The 24899-nt window shown below is 41.7% G+C and overlaps 1 protein-coding gene across 2 annotated transcripts in view; it reads right to left on the bottom strand.

The window, feature by feature from the left end:
- Window positions 1-1163: 1163 nt before the first annotated feature.
- The window catches only part of LOC308093771 (uncharacterized protein), a 30916-nt gene continuing 7180 nt past the window's right edge, over window positions 1164-24899 (bottom strand). The window contains exons 6-11 of one of the 2 annotated variants that reach the window (XM_080440105.1): window positions 23376-23548; window positions 21418-21511; window positions 18467-18667; window positions 17390-17523; window positions 14884-15007; window positions 1164-1607 (exon numbers count right to left, since the gene is read on the bottom strand). In XM_080440105.1, coding sequence (XP_080296231.1) covers window positions 1421-1607; window positions 14884-15007; window positions 17390-17523; window positions 18467-18667; window positions 21418-21511; window positions 23376-23548 — 913 coding nt within the window. In that variant the 3' untranslated portion in view covers window positions 1164-1420. Of the gene's footprint in view, window positions 1608-14883; window positions 15008-17389; window positions 17524-18466; window positions 18671-21417; window positions 21512-23375; window positions 23549-24899 lie in introns of both variants that reach the window. The other variant, XM_080440104.1, reaches the window with a different exon arrangement.

Genomic DNA, 24899 nt, shown 5'->3' on the forward strand with positions numbered 1-24899 from the left:
TTGTACAAATTTCCAAACCTCACTTATAGGGGCGGTTTCACAGCGCAGGATATTTGTACATTTTTCCAAACCTCACTTATAGGGGCGGTTTCACCGCCCAAAAATATATACTGTATATATATTTATATATATTTTATACGCCCCCTTCCTATACAAAGCCATTGTAACTTCAAACTTCATTTTAACCATGATAGATTCATTGAAAACACCCGTCATTGGTTCTGGTGACTAATAATGTCCTTCTAATGTGTGAGGGGCCGTGATTGTTCACTTATTTTTTCATTTCCCCCCCAAAAAAATGTATAAAAGAAAAAAGTAATTGATAAACAATGGGTTTGTATAGGAAGGGGGCATGTCTGATAAAATGAATATCAAATATCTAAATACTGAATCAAACAACTTAAAAACTGTCTGGGGTGCTCCCAAAAGCCAGCGTAGACGTTAAAACATTTTTGTAAGTGAAATATCCCTTTAACCACTTTAACCCCATATACATCGGCTATTTGGAAATAGCAGATCTACAAGCTCGCTGTGAGCTTGTAATTCTATTTTTTTTATCTTGAAATGTGGAACATTTTGACTATTATGAAACATTTTAACAACAATAATTGTGACATGAAATTGTCCCATCCATGAACCAGGGAGTTGTCATGGTAACAGTGAGATCCTGCCTGGGGCACGGGACTTTAAAGTCCTGTGCAGATCCCAAAGGCGGAGGAGACGGGCAGCTGCAGCGTCCAATAGATGATCAGATCTCAAAGCGTTCAGTCACCCCGTTCCGTCTAATCACAGCGTTGGCGGCTCCCACGTGCATCTCTGACATCATACTGACGACAGCGTCGTTCTTGTCCATATATGGAGAGGAGGGCGGGATCACCAAAATGTGAAAAGAAATGTGATCAATGGTTCCCAAACAGACCAATTTTTTGGGTCATGGACCAATTTTTATATCCTAAATTATTTTTTTAGTTATTTCAAAAGACTTTCTAAAATAATATGAATACATTTTTTTAAATTATTTTTCAGAATAATTTAATGAATAAAAACATCACAGATATTCCATAAAAAATCATAATAATAAAAAAAAACCTTTTAAGAAGTTAGTGAAAATAGCAGATCTACCGCGACGCGTGGTGAGCTTGTAGATCTGCTATTTTCACTAGTTTGGGTCCCTGGGAGACATCAAAGGCATTCAACAGTCCAATAGATGAACAGATCTCCAAGCATTCAGTCACCCGTTCCGTCCAATAACAGCACGGCTCCGATGTGCATCTCTGACATCATACCGATGACAACGTCGGTCTTGTCCATATACTGTATGGAGAGGAGGGGGGACAGGAATTCACCAAAATGTAGGAGAAAAAAAATAGAAATCACAATAAAAAAAACAGGACGGACCCCGCCCCCTCCAGGGGTCATTCTACCTGTCCGAGGGCTGTGATGACCTTTCACCCCTGTGTCCCGTTGCATACTGGGAGGTGTGGTTCTTGCGGACGTGGCGCAGCAGCAGCTGGCGGTCGGGGCTGGAGTACGCACAGTGTTGGCACGGAAACGACTCTCCGGTGTGGTGACGGCGAGCGTGGAGGTCCAGACTCTTCTTCTGGATGCTGAGGAGGAGGAGGAGGAAGATTATTATTCATAGTATTAATCCATTAACACATTGAGTGCCACGTAGATCTACGTCTTTTCAAAACCCTTTTTTTATTTTTTATCCCACAAGAGGTCACTCTAACGCAACTTGATGATCCCTCAACTCTGCTAGAAGGAATCGGCGGATGTGACGTCATCCCAAAAAACGTCCTCTCCGTCTATTCCTACTGTATATTAGGATTTGTAGAAAAACACTTTTTTTGGGTGAAAACAAGCCATTTTCGACGGGCGATAGCAACAAAATGGCCGATCGCGGTAGAAATGTTTTTGTTCCATTGGATAGACGAGATGCTCCCCCACATCCTTTTCATCAGCGGATGAAAAGGATGCATAGTACCTGGCACTCAATGTGTTAAGTTAAAAAACAATGCATTTTCAGGTCAGGATACCCTTTCTATCCAATCAGGAGAGAGAACTCAGAGGACTCATACAGGATATAGGACAAACAAGTGAAATAGGAAGTGATGAAACAAAGAAATGAGCATACACAATTGGAACTGGAACACAATTAAATTGAAGCTGATAAATGAGACGTTTGACGTCTTTGACGTGCTCCATTCACTTCAATGTTAAAAAGTAAACGGAGAAAGAAATCACAATTTTCCTGTGAAAAACACTGTATCAGACAACACATGTCAACGAGGTCACAATGACCTCGTTGACATTTGTGAAACCACACCTGAATCACCTCAGTGATTAGCAACCATCGGGATCAGTCATACTGAAGATAAATATTCTGTGACTACTTGAAAAGGTAAGATAATAGCAAAATCCTGGCACAGGGATCAACAAGCTGGAAATAAGTCTGGCACTGAATGAGTTAAGAGCTTCACACGGAGACCCATGTTACTGAACAAACACTCTATAGCAATGAGTACTATCAGAACATAGAGCTATTTAACACTTATAATAGCAACAAACAAACATGTTTTCACTTACCCTACCTTTAATTTGGGGGTCATTGACATGAAAAAGTTTGAGAATTGATTTAGACTAGTGGAGCACACACACACACACACACACACACACACACACACACACACACACACACACACACACACACACACACACACACACACACACACACACACACCATTCAAACCGGGAACACATCTGTGTCATTTTAGACTTATTTAAGCTATTCAAAAATAGCAGATACTCAAGCTCATAGAGTGGCTATGAGCTTGTAGATCTGCTATCTTTGCAAATCTTTGAATATATATATTTTTAAAAGCCAACATTTGTAACTCAAATCTTTGCTTCTGGGGGGTCCCTGGAACAAAACATTTTGAGATGGGGGTCCGCGGCCAAATACATATCTAAAAATGTTTTTTTAAATCCTAACAGTATGTTGCTATATGGAGTGGTGCTCCAACCTTTCCATGTCAAGGACCACCCAAAATGTAAATTTGGCAGCCATCTTAAAATATGTTGTTCCAGGGACCCCCGGAAGCACAGATCGGAGCACAAATGTTCCACTATTAAAAAAAAAAAACAGCAGATATCCAAGCTCTTGAGCTTGTATATCTGCAATTTTTTAAATAGCCAAATCAATCTTAAAATGACACAGATGCGTTCCCAGTCTTAACACATTACCTGCCATTCACGGTTATATCCGTGAATCAAAATCTACCCCTTTATCTGCCATCCACGGTTATAACCGTGAATGGGTCTTTTCATTGATTTACTGTAAATTACACTGTTGCGCAGCTTGCACGTTAATACTGTACCTGTAGTTGAAGGGGTCAACCGAAAAAACATGTGATCTGTCAGCTGATCGCCCAAACAGCTGTTCGCCCAAATGTTTTAAAAAGGAGACGCTAGAACGGCCCTGTTCTGTGCGCCCAAACATTTTCCACAGAGACACAGAGAGACAGAGATCGGAGTAAAAGGAGACAGTTTGAGACAATGCAAGGTTGAGGTCAGTGTGTGAGACAGTTTGTGAGTCAGTTAGTGATTGAGAGTGTGTGAGTGTGTGTGTGTGTGTGTGTGTGTGTGAGACTGCGTGAGAGTGTGTTTGAAAGTGCGAGCGGTTGAGAGTGTCGAGTGAGGAGCGTAGCGTAGCGAGGGAGAGGAGAGGAGAGGAGATCATTTGGTGTGGTCGGAGAGAGGAGAGAAGTGATCGCTTGTAGTGATCGGGGAGAAGAGGAGTGTGGAGAGGAGAGAGGAGATCATTTGGTGTGGTCGCAGAGAGGAGAGTAGAGGAGAAGTGGTCACTTGTAGTGATTGGGGAGAGGAGAGGAGAGGAGAAGAGAGCAGGTCAGATCAGATCAGATATAGCGTAGTACGATGAGGGGCAATAAACGCTCAAACAGGGGCGCCAAACAAGCGTCCGGTTCGCTACGCCAGCAGACACTGTTTGAGTCGTTGTGTCGGGCACAACCAGCAGTGCCAGTGCAACCAGAGCCTGTTTGTCCACCTCCTGTACGATGGCGAGGACAAGGAGCAGTTACTCCAGTTAGTGGGTGCCCATCTATTGTGGTGGACGATGGCGAGGACAAGCAGTTGTTAGTGTGTGCGTGCTCTACTACGGGCCCATTTATTGCGGTACCGAATGACGCCCGGGACACGTCCGACAGTGACAGCTCTTCCTCTGATAGCAGTGATCAGGGCTCTGGTGACTGCTGGGATCCAAGGAAAATAAAACTTTCTGCTACTCACTTCAGCAGTGGTAAGAATATATTTTTTATTGTGTTTTATTGTGTGTGTTTAGTGGACTGGACACGAGAAGTTATTGCCAGGTCTGCTTATAAGACGCACGCATGCGCGCGCGCACGCTCTCACTCACTCACACACTCCAGACCTGCCAACCTGTACGCATTTTGCGTACAAACTACGCAATTCTAGGTCTCGGTACGCAGGTACGAAATTCCCAATGACAACTACGCAATTTCGGGGAATGGGCGCGGTATAACAATTAAACCAAAAATATGCTACTCGAGTTAATATATAAGCTGAGTGCTGGTGAAAGAGGGCCTGCATGACATGCCTGCCAGTGCCTGCACCTCCTCTCCCCTAACCCCCCCCCCCCCTGCATCTACTCAAATTGAATGCAGGTGCGAGTGTGCGACAGCAGTTCATGTCAGCTCTAACACTGTCAGTCGTGAAAAGCCGCATCCACCGTGACACACTCAGTGATTGCAGAGGTAAATGGGATACGGGAGATTAATAATAACTAAGTACAAACTTCTTAACATGTGCCCGTAATGTTATGAAACGTAAGCTAAATATTTTCGGTAACGTTTAGCCCTGGTCCAGAGCGTTAGTGAGTTCTCTCTAAAGTTAAAGAGCAGAGAACTAACGCTCTGGACCAGGGCTAGGTAACGTTATGTAGTTTCGTGCATTGTTTGAGTGATTGGCATCTACATGGAAAGTAACTATAAGTACATTTAATAAGTACTGTGCTTAAGTACAACTTTGAGGTACTTTTACTTTACTGGAGTATTTTCAATATTCAATACTTTTACTTCTACTCCACTACATCTCAGAGGAAAATATTGTACTTTTACTCCACTACAATGACATGTGGTTACTAGTTACTTTGTAGATCTTGATTACAATTACAGAACACACTAACCACTTCAGCCCTACAGTATATATATTTTGAGTCATTATTATTATTATTATTATTATTATTATTATTATTATTATTACCCTTATTATTATTATTATTATTAAAAGAAAAGATAAATATTGTGATACAAAATGCCTAAATAAAGCAATAGATATGAGAATACATACTGTAATGAAATTGAAATGAAAAAGGTTGAGAATCACTGGGTTAAACTGTAGAATATGGTTAAAGGGATATTTCACTTTAAATACAAATTGAAATGTGTGTGAAATGTGTGTGTAAACCCTTTACACACACGTGTTTTTTAAATTGTCTCTTTAACAAGAAAAAATGCAGTGCAAATAGGACTTGGTTTTGAATAGCCTAAATTGTCTGTATGGTGTTATGGACACCTCATAGAAATTACACTATTTAAAGTATAATTACTGCTATAGTAGGCTTCTACAGTACAACAAGTAGACTAGTAGGTAAACAACAACCAATAGTTGCTCGGCCCTGCCATCTACTGTCCACTTACTGTATTGCACGGTGGGGAAAAAAATTATGCTAAACTCCTCCCTCCAAGGCAAAACCACACCTCCAGAGGGGTGTGGCTTTGATGGGTACCTGACAGGTACTGATCTAGTGGGTACCCAACGTGATGATCTCAACTGGCTACCACTGTATGAGACCTGCTACGGTGTGCGATAAACAACTAACGTAGCAAATAATTATATTATTTATATAATTTCGACATCAGTCACCAAGGATCTACAGGTAATATATAAGATAAACCTTTAAAACCCTCCTGTGAGGTGAATTCTGGTGTCAGTAACCGGTCCGTAGTGGGAATGAAACGGCTGGTAAAATGTGTCTCCTCTCTGCTACCAGCGTTGCCATGTCTGCTTATTATAAGCGACTTTGGGCTGATTATATCTATGAAGACGCGGTGTGAGCTATATCGGCTATTTTCCATATATGTGGCCTATTAGTCGCTTGTTTGGGCTTGTTTTCATAGACCTTCTATGAAGAGTCATTGTGAGATTGTAGATTGGCTATTTTTCCTTTTTTTAATGTGGCATATTATTAGTTGCTTGTTTTGGGCTTGTTTTCATAGACCTAGCTGCGTATTTCTCGCCCAATGTGGCAACACTGTCCGCTACTGCTGTTATGGTGAAGCCCGGGTCTATACTTCGTCTCGACAGTGTTGCGCGGCGAGCAACGGGTCGGCTTTGTTCGCTGCGTGACCCCGGTCGTACAAGTACAATGAAGCACGAATCAGGCTTTTTAGATTCAAAATAATAAATAGAATGGGGAAAATAAATATCTGAATGAAACCTTAATTGATTTGTTTCCCCATTTTATATGTGCACTTAAATAAGCTGATAATTGTAATTGAATTGCATTCAATCATTAGATTATTCAATATAAATCATGCACAGAAATGTGGTTTTATTTAGGCTCCTAAATTAACAATGTTTAACAAAGACAAGATTATCTAAATACTTGACAATGAAAAGCTATGTTACAATTTACCAAAAACTTTATGGTTTAATGCAGATGTGCATTTGAGTACATCTGATATTGTACATGATTTCGATTTTAATTGAATAATTACACATTTTAATTAAATTAACTTAATGATTATCAGTTCAAGTGCATCATATATAATGAAATTGAAAACACGGATTGAAACAGAGAGGCATACCATGGGAAAACTGTGTCAGTTTTGCTGCTGATAATGCTGCAGTTATGCAAGGTTTAGGTAAAGGCGTAGCAGCTTTTTTGAAGGCCCAACAGCCAAACATCTACCTCGTTGGTTGTGCCTGCCACCTGATACACCTAGCTGCAGAGAGGGCATCCAGACAGCTTAGTATATATGTTACAGGGTGAATGGAGAACCAGGTAGATTGAAGAAGGCGCGTTCGTTTTTACCACCCACCCAGCAATTCTGTAGAAGCAACACTAGAGGGAGCCACAAGCCAGGCTTGTGCACAAACATATATGACTGCGACCACACACACACAGTCAGTCACACACACACACACACACACACACGCACACACACACGCTCATGCTTTTTTTGGTTTATTGAAAGCAGGACTGTTAAGATACTTTTATTGTGTTCTGGCTTTTGTTTTACTTTCTCCCTGACACACACACACACACACACACACACACACACACACACACACACACACACACACACACACACACACACACACACACACACACACACACACACACACACACACACACACACACACACACACACACACACACACACACACACACACACACACACACACACACACACACACAGTGATCCATGAAAAGAACTATTCTGTCCCTATCGGTTTACAACTCAAACGGCGCTGAGTCGACAAGTGGAGCATCGGCCGGTCAGCGCGGGCACTCGCGCCTGGAGGCGCGAGGGCGTGTGCACGCGTGTTCAGCGTTCCCCTAGCGTAGCTTCCTGGTTGCTATGTGGGGGGGAACAACAAGACAGGTCCGCGTCGGCACATCAAAGCCCCGCCTCTCCGCGTTCTCCTTCTCCTCCTCGGAGGAGGAGGACGGTTTATTTCGCGAGGAGGAGCTCCTCCTCGCGAAATAAACCGTCCTCCTTCTCAGAAGGAGGACGGTTTATTTCGCGAGGAGGAGCTCCTCCTCGCCTCACGTAATAAACCCCCGCCTCGCAGTGCCGCGTCCTCCTTCTCCTCGCGAGCCTCGCTAATAAACCCTATCTCGAAAAGCCCCGCCTCGCCCCGAAGCCCCGTGCCTAAAAACGAGCGCTCTGTCTTCAATCTACCTGGTTCTCCATTCACCCTGTGACATATACATTGAAGACTTCCTCATCACTATTTATTACTACCTGGACAAAAGTAGCAAGAGAAAGTCAAATCTACGCGACATTCAGATCATGTGTAGCCTCGGAAACCCAGGCTTTTTTTTTTGTTACAAAAGAAAAAAAGCCTGGGGGAGCGATGCAGGAACGATGGTCTTGGACCTTGTTATCTCCTAACCAATCAGAGTGCAGAGGGGCGTCGCTCTAAATTTGGTGACGTCAGCGTGCTCCGTGCACAGGCCGAGGGGGGGAGGGGAGGGGAGGCGGGGACATAGATTGGTGAAGCAATAGGAAGCCACGCACAAATCCAGGCGGCTGTGTTTGGGTCCGCCCTTCAAGACCATGGATTGAGCTCGTAGCCTCAGGCTAGATCATGTGTGATGCAGATGTGAGGAAGATCCTCAAGATGACTTCTACAAGATGGCTGTCTCTGGGGCAGTGTTTGAACCGTCTTCTGCAACAGTGGGATCCTCTCACTGTGTTCTTTAAAAACGAGGTGGAAGCAGGAAAGAAGACAGCTCCATCTAGTCGTACCCAGAAGCTTAAAGCCCACCAAATGTACCCAAGCCTTCATCTGACCCTACAAAGTCTAAAGCCCCACCCTCTACCAGTATGCCATCTACAAAGCAGCCCAAGGTCTCCAGCTCTAACCCACCAAATGTACCCAAGCCTTCATCTGACCCTACGAAGTCTAAAGCCCCACCCTCTACCAGCATGAAATCTACAAGGCAGCCTGTGCCGTCCTTCTCCATACCACCAAATCCAGAAGTTAGGGCAAATACACACACACAAATGTAGAATGAGCCCAAGTGGAAAGAGCCCAAGTGGGCCCAAGTTGTATAATAATGAAGAGTAATGTAAATTTACCAGCATTTGTATTCATTTTCTTTTGAGAGCTTAAGAATTTACTCTTGGTGTTTTTACAGTTTGTACAAAACTCTACAATGTACAAAAAAAAATCAGTAAAAGATTCTACAATGTACAACATTCTACAATGTACAAATGTTTTTGTACATATTGTATGTAAAAAAAAATCCTTCAATGAACAAGAGAATTTTCAGTAAAAAGAATTATTCTGAAGAATATATGGTTGTATTGTTTTCTTCATAGCCAATTTATATATGTTGAATAATATGATCATTGTGATGTATGTTCATTCATAAAGTCACTGGTGATAGACTGTACTTTGACATCTACACTCATAGTTATAGATAGATTATATATGTTATATCAGTATGAGCAAGTGAGGTTGTTAAATATTTTTTGGGCCCCCCCAAAAAATCGTTATTTTTTGGGGGGGCCCGGATTGGTACTCAACAGAAAATCTCAAGGTTGGCAGGTCTGACACACACGCACGCACGCACGCACGCACGCACGCACGCACGCACGCACACACACACACACACACACACACACACACACACACACACACACACACACACACACACACACACACACACACACACACACACACACACACACACACACACACACACACACACACACACACACACACACACACACACAGTGTGTGATGCCTTATAAAAATAGCAGATCTACAAGCTTGTACATCTTCTATTTTTATTCTTGTTTTGGAGGGGGATGCAGGTGCACACCCCCCCCCCCCCCCCCCCCTCTGACCATGTCTGTCTTCATAATGAAATGATTGAAAGGGAATTTGAGGTCAGGTCAATGTAAACAACATTGAAGTAAACAACGTTTTGATCCTGTCCAGTCCAGTTCATGTCAACAAACTTTTTCAAAATTCCCTTTGATCTCAATTGGACTGACAGTAGATTCACACACAACACTGTAGCATGGGGACACACTCTCTGTCTGATTATGAATGATGCATATATTGATGATATATTTACTATGTTCTCTTGTGTGATGCCTTATAAAAATAGCAGATCTACAAGATTGTTGTGAATTTGTAGATCTGCTATTTGTGTTTGTATTTTTTTTTTTGGGGGGGGGGTGGGGAGTAGGCAGGTGTGCTTTATTGTAAGTCGCTCTGTCTGGATAAGTCTGTTTGCTAAATACCTTAATTGAGTTGATGTTCATAATATTTATCAAGTATTTGATATTTCATTTCAGACTCCGACATGGTTGAGGATGTGGAGAATGTACCCCTGGCTGGATCATCTCGCAAGGGTAAATGTAGCCTATATATTTACTATGCATGTGTGTGATGCCTTATAAAAATAGCAGATCTACAAGCTTGTTGTGAGCTTGTAGATCTGCTATTTGTATTCTTTTTTTTGGAGGGGGTGCAGGTGCACACCCAGCCCTCTGACCATGTCTGTCTTCATAATGAAATGATTCAAAGGGAATTTGAGATCAGGTCAATGTAAACAACATCAAAGTAAACAACGTTTTGATCCTGTCCAGTTCATGTCAATAAACCTTTTCAAAATCCCCCTTGATCTCAATTGGACTGACAGTAGATTCACACACACAACACTGTAGCGTGGGGACACACTCTCTGTCTGATTATGAATGATGATAATGTAGCCTATATATTTACTATGTTCTATTGCGTGATGCCGTATAAAAACAGCAGATCTATAAGCTTGTTGTGAGTTTGTAGATATGCTATTTTTAGTCGCTCTGTCTGGATAAGAGTGTTTGCTAAAAGCCTAAACTGATATTCTATTTATGTATTTTTACAGCTGCAGCTCCTGTGGATTAGAGCTGGGATCAGGCTGATTCTTTCAGCCCGAACACGTCCCGTTACCGACAGCTTTGTGTCCGACCCGAATCGAGCCCGACCATTAATTATTAATATGCGTCCGACCCGGGGCCCGGCACACGCCGCTTTTTTCACTCGCTTTTTTTTCTCTTTCTTTTTCTTTGAGGAAAGCTCTTTATTAGTCAGGCAAGGTGCACTGCATACTGCACATTATAAAACGTTTGCATGTCAGTGTAATAAAGTGCCTTCCTCAAAGAAAAAGAAAGAAGAAAAAAAACTCCCCTTTCCCATGAACGCTTGTGCGTGCGTGTTGTCAGGACAACGCGCAGTGCGTTGTCACGTAAACCAGGAAGTAGCACACAGACACGGGTGAGCCTCTTTCTTTGGTGTTTCGCCTAGGCGGACAGTATTTTTACACTTCACTTTCTATATATCAACAATATGACCGATCCGAATCGAATTCCGACCACCAATTATGCAAATGCGTCCGACCCGTGGCCGGCCCGTCGGTACCCGACGGGTTTCGGTCGAGTATCCCAGCTCTACTGTGGATGTGTGGTCTGACACAGACTGGCAGCCGAAAGTCATCCCCTTTACTGCCGTGAATCCGGGCCCTCAGGGTGCTGCTGCTGAGCTCGACTCCGACAGCCCTGCCGCCTTCCTTGAGCTACTCCTGTCTGATGTTCTGCTCCAGGAGATATGTCATCATACAAACTTACATGCTGAGCGGAGCATTTCAGAGCTGCCACATGCCAGAGGAAACGCTTGGAAAGTGTTGACCGTTGCAGAGCTGAAGCGTTTCCTGCGGCTGCTGTTTCTGACCGGGCTTGTTGTCAAGCCTGAGCTTGAACACTACTGGTCAACAGATGAGAACCTAGTAACTCCGTTCTTCAGCAGGACCATGAGTAGGAACCGCTTCCAGTTGATTTGGAGCAACCTTCACTTCAATGACACTCCTGCTAAAGACCCGATGTGGAGAGTACGCCCACTCCCGGACTCCCTCCTGGCAAATTTCCAGGAGATGTATACACCAGGCCAGAACATCACCATTGATGAGGGTACGCGGTGTTTCCGGGGGCGCCTAAAGTTCAAAGTCTACAACCCGGCAAAGCCCATAAAGTATGGCATCAAGTCATATATGCTGTGTGACTCTGAAACCGGCTATCTGCACAATATGAAGCCATACTGTGGCGTGAAGTGTACCATCCCGGCGACCGTCAGCTCCCTGCTAGGAGGCCTTGCAGGTCAAGGGTACCGGTTGTGGATGGATAACCTTTAAAACAGCGTGAAGCACACTAAAGCACTCCTCAAGCAGGGCACCCATGTGTGCGGTACCCTCTGCAAAAATAGAGGGCAGCCATCAGCCATAACAAATTTGAACAAGTCGAAGCTGTCAGTTGGGTCCACTTTGATGCGTCACCAGGGGAAGGTGATGGTAGTGGCATGGCGGGCCAAGGAAGCCAAGATTGTTACAATGGTTTCCACGATCCACAAGGCTGAGATTACCACAGTGGATGAAAAGCAGAAACACCACAGCGAGAAGGTGTCGACAGTGAAGCCAGTGTGCGTTGTACAGTACAATCGATACATGAATGGTGTCGACAAGTGTGATCAGAACCTGGCCTACTATCTCTTCACCAGGAAGACAAGGAAGTGGCCTAAGAAATTTGCTGTGTACCTGTTCCAGATCGCTTTGTTCAATAGCTTTGTGCTTTACAAAGCAAAGCACCAGGGGGCAGCAGAGGGCATAAAAACATGTTCCAGTTCACCCATGCTGTCAGCCTGGGGAGGAGGCGCAGGAGGAGGCGCAGGAGGAGGCGGCGGAGTGGGCGGAGTGGGCGCCAGAGGAGGCGGCGGAGTGGGCCCCAAAGGGCACAGACCCTGAGACCAGACTGGATGACTCTGCAGCCCATCAGCAGGTCAAGTTCCCACCCACTGAGAAAAAGCCAAGACCAACTAGGGCATGCCGAGTCTGTTACCGCCAGGGAGAACGGAAGGAGACAAGGTGGGCATGCAAAGGCCGTAAGGTCCCCTTGCATCCTGGTTGCTTCACAGTGTATCACACTAAGAAGGTTTATTTTTGAAACACACACACACACACACACACACACACACACACACACACGCACACGCACACGCACACGCACACGCACACACACACACACACAGAGAAGTCAAGTTTTGAAGAGACAAACAACTCAGAGGACTGACACATATGACTTATTACTTTGAAAAGAAAGACTTTGAGTTGAGTTGAAATGAGCTGTGTTGCACTTGAATGACATTGGCGTGAAACAGATACAATTGTGATAAAATGTGTTCAAAAGCAGTTTTTTATTGTATTTCATTTTTATAACGACTGCTGTTGTGATGTCTGATTACACTGAAGGAAAAAATAAATGTCAAATTACTTTTCAAACCACTTTTCTGCCTATCACGTGTGTCTTTCACAAAAATGCCCATATCTATGTTTCTGGAGACAGACATCTGTTTTTTGTGAAAACGAGCTGTATTCAACTACCAATAGCTAAAAAACGGAACATGCTATCAGCTCACTTTTTTTTCCTGATGAAAGTAGAGATTCTAATCTTTCTTTTGAGATATTTGGTGTTTACATATCCATAGCACAAAGTATGCTGTGTTTCTTGAAAGATTAGTCAGAATGCTTAAAAATGCTGGCAGTAGCTACAGCCTGTATTTAAAAAGGCCCTGGCAGGGAATGTGTTAAAGAGCTGGAGAGACGGGTAGACCCCTGTTACTGAACAAACACACTATATACGGTGTTCCAGCACAGCACTGCATTTGACCATGTTACATATTTCATGTAATGTTAGACAAAAACTATGTATATCCAAACATTTCCCAAAACATGTGATTATTTCCAAACCTTTTCCAGGCCTGGAAAACAGTTCTTCCAATTTCAAAATATTTCCAGGAATTTCATGACCGTGGGAACCCTGTCTATATATATCTATAACCCTTCTACCAAAAAGTAGCCAGCTCTACATGTTCTAATGCAGTGGTTCTCAAAGTGGGGTCCGGGGACCACCAGGGGTCCTTGAGGGAGTTCCAGGGGGTCCCCAGCTAAATGATAGATAGTTAGGAACCAAACGCACCCTTATGGGTCTGTAACTCTGAGAGTGTACAAATGGAACCAAATGAACCCTTACGGGTCTGTAACTCTGAGAGAGTGTACAAATGGAACCAAATGAACCCTTATGGGTCTGTAACTTTGAGAGTGTACAAATGGAACCAAATGGACCCTTATGGGTCTGTAACTCTGAGTGTACAAATTACACATTTGTACACTCTCAGAGTTACATTAACAAATGCCATTAACACATTGACCGCCGGGCCCGTAGTTCTACGGGCCGTTAAATCCAACGGTAAAGCGCCGATCCCGTAGCCTACGGGCTGTGGTGCTTTTTCCTTTTTTTCGAAAAAAAAAACTTTTTTCAATTTTCTAGTACGGCACATTTCATTGTAACACCACCGGAAACAGAATTATTTGGGATCCGGTTTTGACGATCACGCCGGCTCCCATTCTAAAGCGCACACTGAGACGCCATTTTCTTCGATTGTAGTTTTTCTCCTCGCTGATCACTGTTTAACATAAACCGTTCTAACTCAAACATGGATGCCCCGTTTGACACGTGGTTTGGACTGGTAGACGCAGGGAGATGTCCGCGATGTTTACAAACAGTGCACAGATCAATCTTAAGGATTTTAACGAGGTCTATGGCGACGTGAAAAAAACATAAAACAACAATAAAACGTTGGCACTGGTGAGTACATTATGAGATTAACCTCTGGCTGTCAATGTGTTAAATGGGGGGTCCGTAGCCTAATGCATGTCAAACTGGGGGTCCTTGAAATAAATAAAATTGTTGAATATCACTGCTAGAGCCGTAAAAATATTTTCTTATGAGGGGGCCTTGGCATATCTTTTCAAATGGGGGGTCCGCGGGCTAATAAGTGTCAATTTGGGGGTCCTTGACATGAAAAAGTTTGAGAACCACTGTTCTAATGCACACCCATCCGTGTGAGTGTGCATGTGTGTGTGTGTGTGTGTGTGTGTGTGTGTGTGAGTGTGAGTGTGAGTGTGCGTGTGTGTGTGTGTGTGTGTGTGTGTGCGTGCGTTACCTGCTGTAGGTGCAGTGTGTACACCGGTAGGGTTTTTCCTGGCTGTGTGTGCGTGAGTGTCTGCGTAGAGAGCTTCTGTCTATGGAGGCGTAGGAACACTCGGAGCATCTGAACGGCTTCTCTCCTGAAGGGCCACAAAACAAAAAAACTTTAGTTACTAGTTAATTTTTAGATTTGGCTTTTTATTAGTAAACAGCATTAACCACTTAAAGGTCTATATATATATTTCAGCTAGTTGAAAATAGACGATTTACAAGCTCACAACCCATTAAGAAGAGAGGAAAGAATCTGTGTCATTTTTAGATTTATTTGGCTATTCAAAAAATAGCAGATATACAAGCTCATAGTGTGGCACCGAGTGCCACGCTATGAGCTTGTAGATCTGCCATTTATTTATTTTTAATTGTGACAAATTGTGCAAATCTTTGAATATATATATTTTTAAAGCGAACATTTGTAACTCACATCTTTGCTTCTGGGGGTCCGCGGCCAAATGCATATCTAAAAAGGTTATCACAGTATGTTGCTATATCAGTGGTGCTCCAACTTTTCCATGTCAAGGACCCCCAAAATGATATGCATTTGGCCGTGAACACCCATCTCAAAACATTTTGTTCCAGGGACCCCAGAAGCAAATATCGGACTTAAAAATGTCACTTAAAAATATATATATATATTCAAAGATTTGGGAAAAAAATAATTAAAAAAAAAAAAACGCAGATCTACAAGCTCATAGTCTTTACCAGACTGTTGCCTCCCACAATTTTCAAATGTTTCCGGTCATACAGTCTGGGACTTGGAAGCTCTGATCATGATTAGAATATAAACCGGATGTGGATCCTCCTCTCCATTTCCGTTTCGTCTTTACAGTCGCGCAAATTTATCCTAATATAAATACAAATCATCTAAGTATACATAGCTTGCTGCTTAGCAGAAATGGAAATTAAAAAGTAAAGTGTAAAGATATTTTAAAAGATATTTTCGTGAACGGAAGTGCCAGTTTCCTCTCTCGGATTTTGGGAGTTGTAGTTCCAGACTCTATATAGCATTCAGAGATTGTGGAATAGTTGTCTGGCTACGCGAGACTAACAAGCTCATAGCTCACTCGGTGCCGCGCTATGAGCTTGTATATCTGCTATTTTTGAATAACCAAAGAAATCAAAAAATGACTTTTCTGGCTATTCTCCTCTGACCTCTGGCATCACACAAGGCCTTTTCGGCAACAGAACTGCCGCTCACTGGATATTTGTGCGTTTTCGCACCACTCTCTGTAAACCCTGGCGATGGTTGTGCGTTTAAAATCCCATGTAGATCAGCAGACCAGCCCGTTTGGCTCCAGCAACCGTGCCACGTTCTAAGCCACACCCGATCAGCAGATCATCTTGACCATGTCTACAGTCCTAAATGAGTTAAGTAGCTACCATATGATTGGTTGCTTAGAAATGTGTGTTAACGTGGACTTGGAGAGGTGTGTCTAATAAGTGGCCGGTGAGTGTATGTTGCACAGTTTTGTATTCTATCGGGATTTGGATATAAGTTGGGAAGAAACCTCTCAATATTTTAACTTTTTTTTCGTACATTAACGCCCTACTTCAAGGGTTTTCAACCGGTGGTCTGCGGACCACGGTATTGCAGGTGGTCCCTGGCCATGCATTCAGAAATTCTGTTTCTTTTGAAATTAGATTTCTTTTGCTTTTACCTTTATTTGCAGCTCTTGTTTCTTGTTTATGAATAATTAACTTAAGTCGAATCTAACATTTCAAAAAGTCTAGTGACCTCTTACGATGTAAACGTCCGGTCGCTGCCAATGCGCACAGAATTAGTTTCCCATTCGGTGATGCAGCAGCAGAGGGGTCAAGCTTAACTCCCACAGAAGAGGATCAGCTCATTGACATGTCCACAGACTCTGTCAAGAGGCAACACGTATGAAACACAGCCCCTTGCAAATTCTGGATGAGTTGTAAGCCAGGTTGTTGCAAAAGGTAACAGACACTTCCTTTCTTTTAGTTGTAAGCTCTGGGAAATCTACCTCTGTGAGACAGGGCTAGGCTGGAGCCAGAGAATGACATGAGACTGTCCACCACCATTTTGCCGATTAGACAGGCTATGTGCAACTCACCGTGCCTAGAAATCACACTAGCTCAATTATTTCACTTTTTGGTACATGAACCCCCACCACTATTGTGTGGGATGGGTCTATGATGGACCCACCCGACACAATAGTGGTGGTCCCCAGGTTACTCTCAGTCAGGATGGTGGTCCCTGGGTCAAAATCAGTTGAAAACCCCTGCCCTACTTGATCATACTACAGCGTCACACAAAAGCATCAAAAGAAGCAGATCTGCAAGCTTGAAACGTGGCGTGAAGCGACGCGTTTCGAGCTTGTAGATCTGCTACTTTTGATGCTTTTGAATTTGAATCCTGAAAAGCAACAGTTTCGGACATAATGAGGTTTCCACCCGACATAGACGACGTATTACCTGTCTGAACGTGTTGTTATAATTACCTGTGTGTATACGTATGTGTTGTGCCAGTGAGGCCTTCAGGCGGGTGTTGTAGTCACAGTGAGGACATTCGTACGGTTTCTCTCCCTGGTGAATCCCCATGTGACGACGTAACGTCAGCTTACTGATGAACTTCCTGTTTACACAAAACATGGTTTTATTTACAAACATGTGACGATGAAACGTTGACTTACTGCTGGACTTCCTGTTGAAATAAAACACAAACAGCACAGTTAAAGGTAGGGTAAGTGATATTTTTTGGTATGTTTGTTATTTTTTGTTAAAAAGGTTAAAGTACTATATTCTGATAGTAATCATTGCAACAGAGCGTTTGTTCGGTCACAGGGGTCTCTCAGGTAGGTGACAACATATAAGCCAATCAGGAGAGAGCACTGAAAATGCATTTTCTGTTTAATAAAGAGCTGGAGAGACATGGGAGACTCCTTTTACTGAACAAACACTCTATAGCAATGAGTACTATCAGAATATAGAGCTCTTTGGGATTAGTCTCGCGTAGCCAGACAACTATTCCACAATCTCCTGAATGCTATGTAGAGGAACTGTATGGAATTACACCTCCCGAGATCTGAGAGGGGAAACTGGCACTTCTGTTCACGAGAATATATTTTAAAATATCTTTGCATTTTATTGTTTAATTTCAAATTTCTGCTAAGCAGTAAGCTAAATATACTTAGATGATTTTGATGTATATTAGGATAAATTTGCGCGACTGTAAAGACAAAACGGAAGTGGGGAGGAAGCTTCACATCCGGTTTAGATTTTAATCATGATCAGAGCTTCCGAGTCCCAGACTGTATGATCGGAAACATTTGAAAATTGTGGGAGGCAACAGTCTGGCCACGCGAGACTAAGATGGGATTGACTGATATGTCTCTCACTCTTAGTCACACACACACACACACACACACACACACACACACACACACACACACACACACACACACACACACACACACACACACACACACACACACACACACACACACACACACACACACACACACACACACACACACACACACACACACACACACACACACACACACACATTTCTCTACCGGTTACAGAGAGAACAGCAGAATTCTCTCCTGCCTCCGTTCTCTTCTTCTGTCGTTTTTATGGTTTTATCCTCCTCTCCGTCTCTTCTTCCTCTGTTCTTCACTATGCGTGTGTTCCTGCAGCGGCCCCAGCCCTCTGCCGCCCCCTGGCCGTCCTCCTGGAGTACTGCTCCCTTTGGTATCTGTTTACCCGGAGCACGCCTGCTGTGTGGACAGATACAAGCATATACTACTATAAAACCAGTGGTGGAAAAAGTACTAAAATGTTTTACTTAAGTAAAAGCATCAATACTGCAATGTAGAAATACTCTGTTACAACTAAAAGTCCAGAATTCAAACTTTACTTGAGTACAAACGTATTGGTATCAAAATATACTTAAAGTACAAAAGTAAAAGTACTCATTGTGCAGAATGTCCCATTTCACAAGTTTTCAAATGTATAATGTATAAAAATCTTTTGAAAATAGCAGATCTACAAGCTCACAATGCGATGCATTGTGAGCTTATAGATCTGCTATTTTCAAATGTACGAAATGTATATAGGGTTGAAGTGGGTAATGTGTGTTTTGTAATAATAATCAAAATCTACAAAGTAACTGGTAACTAAAGTTTTCAAATAATTGTAGTGGAGTAAAAGTACAATATTTGCCTCTGAGATGTAGTGGAGTAGAAGTACTGCAAATTGGAAATACTCCAGTAAAGTAAATATACCTCAAAATTCAAGTACAGTACTTGAGTAAATGTACTTAGTTACTGTACACCATTGCTAAAAATATATCAAAACCCATATTTAGAACCAATAACCTGCAACTTGTAACCAAATAAACGATAATTGTTATATATATATATATATATATATATATATATATATATATATATATATATATATATATATATATATATATACACACATATACATATATATATAACGAAAAAACATCACATGGATGCACCTGGGACGTATCATCAGTGTTGTGGCCTGGGGTCATAGAATGTTTCGGGTCTCGCAACATACACCCTCGCCCAGGTGACCCAGCCAGGGTTGATCAAGCCCCGACTTACGTCCCAGGTAGCTACCCACGGTCAGTCCTAAATAGGGAAAGACAGGGCCACTCAATACGCTTGTCCGAAACTACTCTGCCAGGAATGGGGGAGAGTAAGGCTCTGGTACGTGGAGGGGCTAGGCTCTGTGGATGGCCTCCTGGCCGGGCTCCTCCTCCGTCTTACCAGGTCCAGGACCTGAGCGTTACACCAGACTCCCCCGCTCCATACATACATATATACATATATATACATATATATATATATATATATATATATATATATATATATATATATATATATATATATATATTTTTTTTTTTCTTTTTTTTTCTTTTTTTTTTTTTTATATCAATGAATTGTGCAAGAAAATTACAATAGATAAAAATAAAAATAAACTAACCCATTAGTCTGATTAGCTACTTAACCCATTTAGACCGGGGAATAATCTGTGTCATGTTTAGATTTCTTTGGCTATTAACTCTGTGCCGCACTATGAGCTTGTAGATCTGCTATTTTTGAAAGATTGTGAAAATATGTGCAAATCTTTGAATATATATACATTTTTAACTCAAATATTTGCTTCTGGGGGTCCCTGGAACAAAACATTTTCAGATTCTGGGGGTCCTTGACATGAAAAAGTTTGAGCACTACTGATATTATAGCAACATACGTTTATTTCAAAAAAGGATTTAGAAGACATTTGTAGAATCCCTCAGAAGCTAAGATTTGAGATTTTTCACTTTACAAATATATTCAAAGATTTGCACAAATTATCTACAAGCTCATAGCGCAGAAATCGGTGCCACGCTATGAGCTTGTATATCTGTTATTTTTAAATAGCCGAATAAATCTTAAAATGAAACAGATGCGTTCCCGGTCTTAATGGGTTATTAAAAAAATAAAAATAAATAAAAACATTGTAACACAGATCTTGTATGGGACAATTATAGAATCGGCCTCAGGTCTTCACTCTTTTCCGATTTCTCGTCGGATTCTGCTAAGGCGCAGCCTGCCGCCGACGAGAAAGACTATATATATTTTTTTTAAGTACACAGAACCAGGAGATAACGTGATCCGAAGATTTACTGCTCCATTCACTTCCTGGTTAAAGTATTTGGGAAATATTCTGTATCTCGGCTCCGTGTTTTACTATGTATTTTTGGCGAGACATGCTATTTTCAACGGCGTATAACAAGCAAACTGGAGGTCGCGATGACATTTTTTTTTTCGCGGAAGCAATGAAACCCTCCGTGATTAGCAACCATCAGGGGATTGATCAGACTGGAGATAAATATTCTGAGACTACTTGAAAAGGTAAGAAAATCGAAAAATTGCTGGCAGTCTGGGCTTTATTTATTTATATATACCGGTGGCAGTGAAAGAGTTAAAGGTGGTATAAATTCATTAACCCATTAAAAAGGTAGGGCGGTTAAAGCTCCATATTCTGATAGTAATCTTTGCTATAGAGTGATTGTCCAGTGGTCAACAGAGGTCTCCCTGTGGGAGGGAGGGGGGGGGGGGTTACCAATTTCAGCCAATCAGGAGAGAGAGCCCATTCATCAGCTTCAATTGTGTAGTGTTGCAGTTTCAATTGTGTCTGTCTGTGTGTCATCACTTCCAAATGCACTTGTTTATCCTGTATCCCGTGTGAGTTCTGTACTCCTGATTGGATAAAATTGGTATCCCGACCTGAAAATGCATTTTCTGTTTATTAAAGAGCTGGAGAGACATGGAGACCCCTGTTACTGAACAAACACTCTATAGCAATGAGTACTGTCAGAATATACAGTTATTTAACACTTATCTTAACATAAACATTTAAAATCACCTACCCTACCTTTAAGTGTAATCCTCAGATATAGTCACAGGGCTTCTAAAACACTCTCGGTCGGTGCTGTCACACTTACCCCTCCAGTCCACACGGTGGCACCACTTTCTGCTTGTCTGCTGCAGTCTTGTGTTTTGACAGGAAGCGTTTGTGGAGTCCGTCTCTGGACTGGACTGCAAGACAACATGAGACATTACCAATACCGTCACAACTATTGCTAAATATTGTTAGGACTATTACAACTACTATTACTAATAATATACATTTCAGGTTGTTGTTTCTTTTTTTTCATGTTAGTTACACACTGTTTATTGTTACCATGTAAGCTATATAGCAGCGATTCTCAAGCTATGGGCCTGGGCCCACTGCTGGGCCGTGAGGGTATTCCAAGTGGGCCCCCAAATAAATGGCAAAAGACTACGATTTTGTTGATAATAACATTAATATTTAAAAAAGTTAAAGCTGCACTATGTAACTTTCCTCTTCTACCCCGGATTTGAAACTGGTTTCCTACGCAATTGCTCATTATTATTTTTTTACCATTGAGCTAATAGAGCCCGCCTGCTTGCTCAGGGGATAAACTGAATCTTGACCAACAGGTCAAAATTCGTGTCAGATCCTGTGTCAGACATGAAACATGACCTTTGACACGATCTAAATGTCTCTCAATAGAAGAGCAGGGAGACAAAATACAACCACCCCAATTATGTTATGTTGTACCATACAGATTGGACACAATTACATTTTATTATTTTTCTTTTTTTAGATAGTGCCGCTTTAACTCTCTCAGTGCCAAGCCGCGAGTTATCCCGAGTTTTTTCTGAATGCCCTCAGTGCCAGAACAAAAAATCCTGAGTTTAAAGTTTAAAAAAAATATAATAATGTTCAGAACCCAATATATCATTATCTGAAGATTTGCAGCTCCATCCACTCTTTGTTTAACTTATAACTGAAAAAGGCTGTATCTCGCTTCCTAAGCACTTTTTTTTTACTATGAAAAAAAAAAAAATCCCTAGTTTAGAGAACATATTTTTTTATTTCATTGGCACTGAGAGAGTTAATGTAAAAAAAAAAATGCTATAGAGTGTTTGTTCAGTAACAGGAGTCTCCATGTCTCTCCAGCTATTTAGTAAACAGAAAATGCATTTTCAGGTCGGGATACCAATTTAATCCAATCAGGATAGAGAACTCAGTCAGGATACAGATTAAACAAGTGCAAATGGAAGTGATGACACAACGAAATGAGCTGACAAAATTGGAACTGGAACACTCTATACTATTACTATTACTGCTGAATGCGTGTGAGCGCGCATGTGCGTCCGCAACTGGTTCCTGCCCACATCAAGTCACCATTTGACCAATCTTGCCCGGACACCAAAATGAGTTTGACACCCCTGCTCTATAGCAAAGGATTACTATCACAATATAGAGCTTTAACCTTTTAACAAAAAACATCACTTACCCTATACCTTTAATTCCCAGGTAGATATAACGCTGTCACTGTCACATTGGAGCAGTATTATTAAACCATTAAAGCCTGAGGTTCCGATTCTAAAGTCTTCTAAATCCTAACAGTTTTCTGAAACACTTCTTGTGTTGCTATAATATCAGTGAATCTCAAACTTTTTCACGTCAAGGACCCCCAAAATGATATGTATTTGGTCGCGTACCCCCAACTCAAAATATTTAGTTCCAGGGACCCCCCAGAAGCAAAGATTTGAGTTACAAATGTTCGCTTAAAAAAAAAAGTATATATATATTCAAAGATTTGCACACATTTTCATGATTTTTCAAAAATAGCAGATCTACAAGCTTTGAGCTTGTATATCTGCTATTTTTTAATAGCCAAAGTATCAAATAATGGTCTAAGTGGTTAAAATCTAAAATGACAGATGCTTTCCCGGTCTTTATGGGTTAATTTACTTTATTTCTGGAAGAACAGCACACTTACGATATTGCTATAAGCTATTACAAATATATTATTTTCTTCTAAATATCCACAGGTTGACAAACTACAAACTACGTCACAGTCCCCACCTGTTGCTGTGTGTCTCTTCTTCCTCTCTCGTCCTCTCTCCTTCTCCCTCTCTTTCCTCCTCTTCTTCAGGTATCTGTCCGTCCGTGTCCGTCTGTCTGCCATGCTGTCTGCCGGGGTCCGTCTGTCTGTCCTGTGGCTGGCTGCTCTCTGCTGGACAGAGGCGGTACTGCACCTATACTCACACAGCAGAATAGAACGGCCTTTGTTTCCACTTGTAGTATAATTAACATCAGTGGGGTAAAGTAACTAAGTACATTTACTCAAGTACTGTACTAAGTATAATTTTGAGGTATTTTTACTTTACTGGAGTATTTCCAATTTTCAATACTTTTACTTTTTTACTACTCCACTACATCGCAGAGACAAATATTATACTTTTACTCGACTACACTTATTTGTCAACTTTGGTTACTAGTTATTGTAGATTTCGATTATTATTACACAACATACATTACCCACTTCAGCCCTATATACATTTCGGCCATTTGATAAACGCCTATCTACAAGCTCACAATCTGCTATTTTCAAAAGATTGTATACATTTTGAAAACATGAAATGGAAGATTTCTGCATAATGAGTACTTTTACTGTTGGTACTTTAAGTACATTTTGATACCAGTACTTTTGCACTTTCACTCCAGCAAATTCTGAACACCGGACTTATACTTGTAACAGAGTATTTCTACAATGCAGTGTTGATACTTTTACTCAAGTAAAACAATGAGTACTTTTTCCACCACTGATTAACATACACCACACAGATATATAATAATGTAATAACTTCATTAAAGCAGTGGTTCTCAAACTGTGGGTTCAGGAAAAATTACTAAATTGTGAGCTTGTAGATGGGCTATTTTCACAAAATGTATTTGTGGAACCGAGTCAAACTAAAGGAAATGCCTCAACTCCTACAAGTCCAAGTGCTTGTCAGGGTGGGGGTGGGTCTCCAGTTTAAATATGATTTGTTTTAGTTTTTTGGGGGGTGGCTGAAAGGTTTGAGAACTACTGCATTAAAGGGTGTGTACAGCCTTGATTTGTGAGCATCAGAGCTGTATCAGATGATGAATTCAACCTAACATATTTCTACCGCAGTGGTTCTCAAAGTGGGGTCCGGGGACCCCCACTTATGCCAGTGTGATCCCCTGTACCAATGTTGGCACCTGTGCCTAAGGTTGATCCCCCTCCCCTGTACCAATGTTGGCACCTGTGCCTAAGGTTGCCTACCCTTGATCTACGTAAATCTCTTTGACAAAAATAGCGGATCTACAAGCCCACAACGTGTCGTGTTGTGAGGCGTTGTAGCCTTGAAAGTAGTATTGATTTTGAGAGCAAATTCAGTTTTAGTCATAGTCTTTTAATCAAATTCCATTTACTTTGTCATATTTTAGTTATCTGAAATGTTTCAGTTTTTGTCTAGTTTTAGTCGACTAGATATCATAAGATTATAATAGTCCACTAAATCTACAGTTGATTTAGTCAACTAAATCTACAGTTGATTTAGTCAACTAAATCTACGGTTGATT

Source organism: Gymnoscopelus braueri (assembly GCF_963280865.1).
Source record: "Gymnoscopelus braueri genome assembly, chromosome: 10".
Taxonomy (NCBI): Eukaryota; Metazoa; Chordata; class Actinopteri; order Myctophiformes; family Myctophidae; genus Gymnoscopelus; species Gymnoscopelus braueri.